Source organism: Charadrius vociferus, unplaced genomic scaffold (genome assembly GCF_000708025.1).
Source record: "Charadrius vociferus isolate BGI_N301 unplaced genomic scaffold, ASM70802v2 scaffold255, whole genome shotgun sequence".
Lineage (NCBI taxonomy): Eukaryota > Metazoa > Chordata > Aves > Charadriiformes > Charadriidae > Charadrius > Charadrius vociferus.
Genome location: NW_009648785.1, coordinates 459863 through 470250, shown reverse-complemented (window position 1 = coordinate 470250; position 10388 = coordinate 459863). Strand labels below are relative to the sequence as shown.

Below are 10388 nucleotides of genomic sequence, written 5' to 3'. Positions count from 1 at the left end.
AAAGCAACAGTTGAGACCCTTGGAACGTCCCTGCTGTGTTTGGTGATACTGGTATTTTCCAGCCTGAAATACTTCTTGTTCTTCCTGAAAGTTTTGGAAGCTCATGACATTTGCTTCATTGTCTGCCAAATTAGCAGTAGGTCTGGCAGTAGAGTTCCAACCAGTAAACAGTCAACTTGTTGCATCTAAACGGCAGTATAACATTTATTTTATCTTCATAACAGCTGTTTTGATTTTTTTTTTAATGTCACTATATATTGAATATTATCTCATAAGATTTTAAAGGAGGGTTTTTTTTTGTGGCAGAACTCTTACAGTACTTCTGAGTTTTGGCTTGGAAAGTAGTTTCTAACTTTTTAAAAATGAATTTTGGATATGCTGGTGTCTTTTCTTTGCCTGATTGACATGGCAGAGCCCACACGCATATCTCCTTATCTTGCTGTAGGTTTACTCAAGTGGCTTGTGGAGTAGTGTCTTGTGATTACTAGAAAACAGAAAAGGTCTGTTTGTAACAAAAGAGCAGTTTAGACCTTTAGCTGGTGTTGCTTCATCACTCTTTCTTCATCACATCCCCGAAGAAATAATGGAATAAAATTCCAGCCATCACCAGTCTTCTCCTTCCCACAAGCATGCGCGTGATGGTCTGCAGGAGAACCACTGCCGCAGGTGGGCTTCCGAAAAACAGGGCTTGCACCAGTGCAGCTACATGTCCCGTACGTGTCTGTGCCTTAGAAGCCTCTGCCCGTGTGTCTGGAGATGGAGCAGGAAAAGAGGAAATTGCCAACACAGTTGTTACTCTGAATGTTACAAATCCCTGTACAAGACACATAAGTAAGGAGACCAACTAGTATTAGGAAAGCGGGTGATCCTCGTAACGACTGAGACTGTATGTGCTGTTTGTTGTTGCCTTTCAGTATTCACTGCGTTTTGCTCTAGAAAGGGGAATAAAAAAATTACTGAAGAGGAGACGTTTTTGAATGCATGAAGTACAGAACCTTTGCAGAGATTTTTTTTTTTTCCCCCTCATTTGAAAAATTTCAAATGGCTTCTTCAGTATTGTGAAACCAAAGGACTTGTCTTTGTCAACCCAAAGCCCAGTGTACGCATCTTACTTAGGCAAATGTGATGAAAGTGTTAATAAAAAGATAAATTTAATGCACATGTTGTCAGTCTTATTCATCCTCGTGACTTTCCTGCCTATCTGTCCCCTGTCTATGTAGGCTTTTTTTTATTTTTTTTTTTAATTTGGGCTACTATTTCATATCTCTAACCTTGGAGATGCTCAAAAGCCGTGTGGGGATAGTCCTGGGCAGCCAGCCCTGGGTGGCCCTGTTTGAGCTTGGGGGCTGCTCTCCAGCCTCAGCCATTCTGTGGCACTGTGAGTGTCACCCAGGCTGTAAAGCCTATGGAAGTCTCCCTGCTTTTGGTGGCTAATACAGGTAGGAACTTTACTGCTTGTACTTTTGGGGATTTATTTTAACCTTAATAAGAAAAGAAGGCCTTCCTATCCTCACCAGTCAGGTGGGGAAGAACTATTGATGTCATTGTCTTGAAATAATAATTTTAAAATGCTATGTTTCCTACTGTTTTCCCAGTGTTTTAGTAAAGGGTAGTGACGTAAAAGAAAGAACTTAGAGACATTTGGGAATTGTGCAATTAGCTTTTTTTAATTTTTAGTTCCCTCACAAACTCATTATGCGCAGGCACAACTTCCATTGTGACAGAAACAGTCATGAAAATAGGATGCAAAATAAAGCCTTATATATGAATCTGCAAATGAGCTTTACATTTATTAATCATTCGTGGTTCCTTCATTTCCAGAAGCTTGCAAGTATGCTGCCATAACCAAATCTGATGAATGTTCATTAAATACAGTGAGAAGCAGTTAATGTATTGCACCAGATGCTTCCAAGACCATCTCTGAGGCGGCGGTGAGGGTATCTGCTGCCCCTTTGCTGTGCCACTGCCGGACTCCTGTCTCCTAGGAGTTTAACTGACAAAGTGCATTACTTCTGTTCTTCCTTAATCTTTTGTTGGAAAATTTTCACAAAGTTGAAGTATGGCACGTACAACTAACATAAACGCTGTTTTCATTCTGTTTGGTGAGCACCGTGTTTTCAGTCTTCCAACAGCATATTGAGACACAGTTTGGTTTCTTGCAGAGACAGCAGTTGAGATGTTGTTTGTCTCATTTAGTATAATTTGGGTCCCTTCTTTTCTGGGGAAGCAAACAGCAGGGGGAAAAGCACCATAAGGATGTAAGCTCGTATAGTCGTCGTCTGTAGTGAAACAATCTGTGTCTTCTCACGCAGTCCAAAGTTCTTGAGTTAGTGCCCGTGAACTTTGCCTGTCCAGTGCAATGGCTGCCCATTGATGTATAATGGGATGAAAGCTGGCAAAGAGTAAAGGGCTTTTGCTTACTTGAAGGTTTCTGCAGGCACACAATAAAGCAGAGTTCCTTTTGCAAAGTTTAACTAGGTTAAATAAAGTCGCCAAGATGGATCAGACCACCATTTCTGGTGGTCTTCCTTGAGCACTCCATGCATGGTTGTCCTGGGCTGTGCTGTGGGTTTTGTTTGTACTGATTTGGCATCTGCCTGTCTTGCAGGTGTGTTTGTTTTGTGTTCTTCATTGAGGCTGTATTTAGAAATTTCGGGGTTACTTGCGCAAAATTATCCTTCAGATCCAACATACTTTGGAAACTCACTATGGACTGTTATGAATGGCTCCACGGGATGCTGCCCGTTTAGGAATCCTCATCCAGGAAAGATTGCAGAAATTGTTTGTTCAGATGTGCCAAAAACTAAGGGTGTGGGGTTTGGGTTGGTTTTGTTTTGCTTTTTGCTATTTTTTTTTTTCTGTATGGAGCCATTTACTATTACAAGGGATGCATTCCCAACAGGATCTTTACTTAGTGGCAAATGATTGTCCAGCATTTTTTTTTTTTTTTCCTCGGACAGGTTGGTGGACTGGGTTTAACAGGAGCCATTTGGCTTTCGGACAGGTAGTCCGAAAACTAGTCGGTTTTGGATGTTTCAGGTGTCCAAAAACATTTCAGATGTATGTTACTGAGTAGCTGAACTGAAATAGGTGAAGCAATTCCAGTTTACACCAGCTCAAATAAATATCTGGCACACCCAGTCATGAATAGGAATTTCTTACTCTTTTTTTTTCTTAATTTTGTGTTTCTCTTCAGTATGTTTTAGATACCTTCACTGATGGTTTTAAATGTTATACGTTGTCTTCCTAAATGAGTTCACTCCAGGTTAAAGAATAATTTTACTTCAATCTCGGTACGTCAAACAAGAAAGATTTCCCCTTCTTGATGTGCCCTAGCGGGCGTATTACTTCAGTATTACAGACCAAGCTGTGCAGTTTTATGTTCTGAGGATTTTCCTCTCTTTTATTGTTCTTATAAATAAGATTAAAGCTTGTAGCAGGTTTTTGTGCATGCCTACCCATGTCGCAGATTCTTCTACCCATCTATTTCTCCACTTGAGTCATTTGTCCTTTGCAATATTTGATTATATTTTGACATGTGTATTTTTTTTAAAAAAAAAAAGTTCATGTATCTTGTGCTTTAATCTTCTGAATAATCTGTTGCTTTACACTAGCTGGCTTTCTTTGAAAGAGCTGTATGTATTGGTCTCTTAGCTGAAACGCAGGTTCACTGGAAGCTTAAGGTGGTGTGCTGGACGGTGGCTGGACCCAGGTCCCTGGTCTGGCCCTGCTGTGGGGACAGATGTAGCAGCCACGGACACCGACAGGAGGAGACAGTACTGTCTTAAGTCAGATATGCCAAAGAACATCTGTCAGAGTCCTATGGTTTCTATGTTACCTGGGTTTCAAAATCAAAGTATGGAGGAGTGTGGAAATAGCAAATTTTACTGCTCTCCAGCCTTGACCCTTGTTCTGAGCATTCTGATGCAGTCGGAGCAGCACGTTGCCATGTCCTCCTGGCAAATCCCTGACTCATGCCGTGCAAATAAGGGAACCAAATGGGAATAGGATTTAAGTTGCACAGACAGTAGCAACTTGGGGATTCATGTTTCTGAGCAGAAACAAACTTTCTAGGCAAGTGGAAGCATTGTCAGCTGGAGATGTATATATTTCTGTCTAACAACTAAACTAAAGTGACAGAATGCTGCAAAAAATGCTTATATTCCTACAGTTCGGAATGAACTTGAAGCTGGCATAAACCGTGTCCTTCCTTCCTTCACCTCCTCGACCCTGTGGCAGTGTAGAGTTAGCGTTGTCGGGAATGAAGTAGTGCAGGAAACTGAGCAAAGCTAAAGCTAATCTGGGAGGAAAAAAGGTTTATTATACCCCAGATGAGTGTGCTCACCCTGATGTTTGTTCAGGGATGACAGAGCAGGTGCAGAAGAGGAAATTTGGAGGGAATGAGATGGTCTAAAACTGCAACCTCATATGAAAAGGTTGTCATTGAAGAACACTCCCCCTGCCCTGTTCCTTAGCACTTACTTAGTTCACAGTGGTAGGCTGTGTTATGGGAATAACTTCATAAGCATTCAGTTTCATGTTTTAGCTGGATGTGAAGCATGGTATTTTCCTACTCTTGTAATTATTGTGTCTGAGAACATAGGTACATGGATTAATCTATCTATAAATAAAATGGATGTTTGCCGCACAAGGGAAAGCTTACAGCTGTTTGTATAGTCTAAATAAATAAATAAAATAACAAATAAATAACCATTATTCTTATTTTGTAAACAGAAGTCAAAGAGCAATCTGCAGAAGAGGATGCCCAAACGGAAGGAGACAGCACCAAGCAGCTAACACCAGTCCTTCAGCGCTCGGTATCGGAGGAGTCTGCGAGCTCCACTGCCTCCGTGGGTGTGGAAGCTAAAACCAGGTTAGTGAGAGAGGAGGCAGGGCTGGGAGTCGGGTACGGGGGTGCAGAGTGCCTGGGGCGCAGGCTTGGGGTGTGCTACCGGTGCTTTGAAGTGCTGGCGACGGCAGCCTGTGCTTGAGGCTGATGGCTTAATTGGCGGATGGGGAGATCGAGGTGAAAAGCACATTCCTTGAGTGTTGTCCTCAGACTACACTGGTAAACCCTTGTATTACAGCATATTAGCTGTTTAAGTTAAAACAGACATAAGTGATACGAGCTAAAACGTGATTACTGAAGCTTTCCTACTAAGAAAATGGGGTATTAGCAAATCCATATAAAGTTATTTCTGAAGTTTCTGCTTGTATGTCTATATTTTCAGGAACAAAGTAAAACAAATCTCTTGTCATTTCTGCTGTCATCTTCCTTATTTCAGAATTTGTAATACAGAAAATAATGTTTAGGGTGGTTTTTTCACTTTTTATCAATATAAATTAACCCCCAAAGCAATGAAAGTATTGTATTATTTGAGGGAAACCAAAGCACACTGTCTGCGATCACTGTTGAAACGGTATCACAGAGTTCTAGCAGAGCTTCTCTGTTGAAGCCCTGGTAACAGCTTTTAACCCAGTAGCGGGTCTCTTCTGCTGCAGAGATTGCTGTTTACCAGTTACCAGACAGTTAGAGGTGTAATTATATTTTGACAGACTTGGATAGAATTGTCATCATCATTTTACTTCCTCCTAATCCGACACAGAGTATACTTTCCATGCACAGAAACTTGCTGCATATATAATTTTCATGTTTTACGTGCTCACAAACTTCTTAGGTTTGAATAGATACTTCCCTTCCTACTGGGAATTTCTGTTAAATAGATCTTGTGTGTATACCTGAACGAAATACAAAAAAATTGCGGTTCTTCATGGAATTTTCTGAAGCTGGTATTAAATTGCAGAAAATATATAGAGGAACTTGAATTGAACAGCTGTTTTGGTTCTTTATTTGACCCTGTTTTGGATCATTTGCAAAAGTTCTAGTGCTGTTTCATCTGCTCTCTGTTCTCAAGGTTACTTTCTTGCTTTGATCATGAACAGTTGATTACAGCACTTTCCCTAGCCATAAATTTGTTTCTTAAAAGCTGGACAACAGTCTTCTAAAAAAAATTCTGCATGGTTCTGAACCAGCCCTTACTTGCCTTCAGCTTGCTCTTCCTTCCAACTTTGACTTTTGGGACAAACTTTTTAGCAGGGCCTGTTGCAATAGGACAAAGGGTAACGGCTTTAAACTAAAAGAGGGAACATTTAGACTAGATATAAGGAAGAAATCTTTTACAATGAGGGTGGTGAGACACTGGCCCAGGTTGCCCAGAGAGGTGGTAGATGCCCCATCCCTGAAAACACTCAAGGTCAGGTTTGATGGGGCTCTGAGCAACCTGATCTAGATGAAGATGTCCCTGCTTATTGCGGGGGGGTTGGACTAGATGGCCTTAAAGGTCCCTTTCAACCCAAACTATTCTATGATTCTATGACTTCGATTAGTCAAGATTGAAAGGCTGTTATGGGCCCGTTGCTTTGGCTGATCAAAGCATTGAAAAGCTAAGTGCTATTAATTTTTAATTAAACTAACAATGATCAGACCCTGTCTCTGACATTTTGGAAAGAAATGCATTAAGGAGATGTGAAACAGTTAATTGGGAGATACAGGTTCCTCTGATCCCCGGTAATTTTGCTTCCAGACTTAGATGTAGAATTGGTGTTAGTTGCAGAAGTTGTTGATGTCCTCATAACAATGGGGGAGAGCTTCTTCTGGTCTGTGACTTACAGATCAATCGTCTGTATCATTGTCTATGGTGTGCTGGCACTGCCACCGAGCTGTGCAGGGGTAGGAGGACTAGATTCTGGGTGGCTTAACTCCATTCTCTTAGCAGAAAATACAGCATGTGAAATACACAACCAAATGCCATCAGTGTGTGTAAGCGGTGGGAGGAAGTATATCAAGATTTAGGATAAGGTATGACTCTGTAGACTCTTTAAGCCTGTAACTTGGGAGAGGTAGTTTTGAAGCTGATTTCCGAATTCATCATACTCATCAGCTTAACCTCTTTTTCTAAGCTTTTCTTTTTCTGTTTTATAGTATAAGTAACTCAATCCAGTGGAAATGTTTATATATTTAGAAATAAATTTAGGTATGTGGGACATTGGAGAATTCTGGGAGTATATTATAACAGACAGTGTAGAAAATGCCTAGAACACAGAAAAGAACCAAAGCCTCCGCCAGAAGTAGCAGCAGGTGTAGGTGGAGCTACTTTTGCCATCACTTTTTCTAGAGTTGAGTATAAGTCGGTTCTGGGGTTTTGGCTTCAGTAGTGACGATAAAGGATTTAGAGAAGCACAGGACACAGGGCATAAAATGAAGTCTTGTACATGAAATAATTAAATAATTTTATACCGAAAAATAGTGATTTTTAACATAGGATATATCAGAACTAGGATGGGGATTTCAGTAGCTGAGACATTAGCCAGAGCTTGGATTGTGTGCTGTTTTTCTCTGGATCCCTCTTGGACTGAGGCTAAATGAAGAATGTTCAACAGAAAGTGAGAGAGAGAAGATGGCCAATGTTGGAACCTTTCTGAAGGGGGATGTGGGAGTCCAAGAGAACTATAAACTGCCAATGGGATAGGGGTGAGGAATTTAACAACAGATTTAGGATTGGTGTTCAGAAATCAATGTGCTAAAAACCATTAAAATAAATAGTACCTGAGCCCTGCTGGGGCAGGGAGGCTGAAGGGGTGAGGCGTGTGTGTGTGTATGCTGGGAAGGAATGAGTGAATTATTGACCACATGTGGGGAGGGGCAATAACGTCAAGCAAAGATAAACTATCAAGCCTGGCAGTGGTACAAGTAACGCTGCCAGCTCTTATATATCATGAGTGTCATGGGTTTTGGAGCCTTTTCCTTTGGTTGTTCCCTTTTTCTTTTTATAAGCCTTTTGAGAAGCTTCTGTCAGCTCAGGACTTATGGCTGAGTGGAATCCAGCTTCTTCGAAAGGAATCTGCTCCCTTGGTTTGTGCTGCCTGCAGAGAGCAGGGGAAGTGCAGCCCATGAGGCAGGCAAGCAGCCAGAAACCGGCTGCGATTTACAGCAGAGCCCACTTCTACCTTCCTCCTCTGTTTCCCACATTGTCAACTCCAAGCATTAAAAGCTAACGAGAATGGCCTAGAAACACAATTTCATAGGAGAACAAAACACCTTTTGATTCATTTTACTTTCCGTCTACTTTCAGAGACTGTAAATTGCATTAATTGCATCCTTCTGCCATAATCGTGAAGGCAGAACATTCTTAAAATAAGTAGATTTTCACACAGCTTTTTTGATTTTGGTACTTTGGTCTGCTAAATATCTGCTCTTGTTAGAGTGTCGCTGAAACTACAGAAAAGCCCTGGCAACACACCTTCCTGCTTTCCTGCTTCACTTGTAATTGGACAAAGCACATAATTTTCATTCCAGACCAATTGCACTATTCCTCCTTATTTTCTTGCTGCTGCCAAGATCAAATTTGGAGTCTGGAGATGGAGGGCTGGGGTGCTTTATCCCATTGAGAAGAAGTGGTTGGTTAACATCTGTTGACTGTGTGAGCAAAGCAAATTGTGAAAAAGTGCCAGTGAAGTTTTTTATCTTTGTTCCTTATCTTTTTCTTTCTTCTTTTTTTTTTTAATCTTCAAAGAAAGCGCATTACAAAATTTGCAACACTTAGAGCAACACTCAGTGGAAAAAGAAATTGTGTAGTGGCAGAGAGATTAGATAATCTGGACAGAATAACACTGCAGTGATGGCAGGAGAAGCTAGATCTTTAGGCAGGAGGGAGTTAGATAAAATATTTAGTATTAAAAATATGTTTAGAAAATTCTTAAAGTTGCCAAGTCAAGCACATATTTTAGGAGGTACCAGTATTAAGATCAATTTTGAAACTTCTTTCCATGCACGTGTATTATGATACAGTTTGTAGTTTCATGTGAATTTTTTCCTACAAGAATTCTTTCTGGAGAGAATGGACCTTATGCACAAAATGGGGCTCTTGAAATCACTGCAGAGTTTTGCTTTTACGTTTTCAGATCTAGGTCCATGTAAGCATTTACATTGTATTCCTGTGAGGACAGTGATTGACTTCTGCATCTGTGAAGTGGAGATAGCTTTCCTTCGTATTACAAAAATAAATTATTTAATAATAGTGAAATAACATTTCAGCCTTATATCAATGAGCAGTCTAGCCCAGAGTGAAATTACTGATTTGGCTCACAGGGCATAATTTTAATGTTGTCAGTAGGTAAAGACTGAGACCACACACTGAAAAAAGTCAAATATTTACTGGTTGCCCATCCTGTCTGTTCATGCATTGACTAGGGAAATGGCCTCAAGAAGGATTTTAGGATGGATCGTTGTTAAAGTGGATCATTGTAGCGAAGCTATGCAGGGGGAAAATTAGAAGGGCCAAAGCTCAATCAGAACTCAGCTTCGCCACTGCAGTTAAAGATAAGAAGAAGACTGAGTATATCAATAGAAAAAGGAGGACAGGGAAAATGTAGGCCCACTGATGAATGAGATGGGTGCCCTTGTGGTGGAAGATATAGAGAAGGCAGAGTTACTGAATGCCTTCTTTTCTTTGGTCTTCACTGCTAAAGCTGTCCCTCACAAATCCCAAACCCTGGCGGCAAGGGGGAAGGTCTGGAGAGAGGAAGATTTTCCGTCAGTTGAGGAGGACTGGGTCAGAGACCACTTGGCCAAGTTGGACATCCATAAGTCCATGAGCCGTGACGGGATGCACCCGTGAGTGCTGAGAGAGCTGGCAGATGTTATTGCTAGACCACTCTCCATCGTCTTTGAAAGGTCATGGGGAACAGGAGAGGTGCCTGAGGACTGGAGGAAGGACGATATCACTCCAATCTTCAAAAAAGGCAAGAAGGAGGACCCAGGGAACTACAGGCTGGTTAGTCTCACCTCTGTCCCTGGGAACGTAATGGAGCGACTCATTCTGGATGTAATCTCCAAACACGTTGAGGAACAGGAAGTTATTGGAAGTGGTCAACATGGATTTACCAAGGGTAAATCATACTTGACCAATCTGATAGCCTTCTATGATGTTATAACTAGTTGGCTGGGTCAGGGGAGAGCTGTAGATGTCATCTACCTTGACTTCAGCAAGGCTTTTGACACTGTCTCCCATAACATCCTCATTAGGAAGCTGAGGAAGTGCAGGCTAGATGAGGTGACAGCAAGGTGGATTGAGAGCTGGCTGTGTGACAGAACTCAGAGGGTTGTGATTAATGGAGCAGTGTCGAGTTGGAGGCCTGTAACCAGTGGTGTCCCCCAGGGGTCAATACTTGGTCCAGTCTTGTTCAATATATTCATCAATGACCTGGATGAGGGGACAGAGTGTATCCTCAGCAAGTTCGCTGATGATACGAAACTGGGAAGGGTGGATGACACTCCAGAGGGCCACACTGCCATCCAGTGTGACCTGGACAGGCTGGGGGGCCGGGGC

The 10388-nt window shown here is 41.6% G+C and overlaps 1 protein-coding gene across 1 annotated transcript in view; it reads left to right on the top strand.

The window, feature by feature from the left end:
* KMT2C (lysine (K)-specific methyltransferase 2C) overlaps window positions 1–10388 on the top strand; it is a 155141-nt gene that overhangs the window by 8689 nt on the left and 136064 nt on the right. Inside the window, exon 2 of the mRNA XM_009886782.1 lies at window positions 4735–4873. Coding sequence (XP_009885084.1) covers window positions 4735–4873 — 139 coding nt within the window. The remainder of the gene's footprint in view (window positions 1–4734; window positions 4874–10388) is intronic.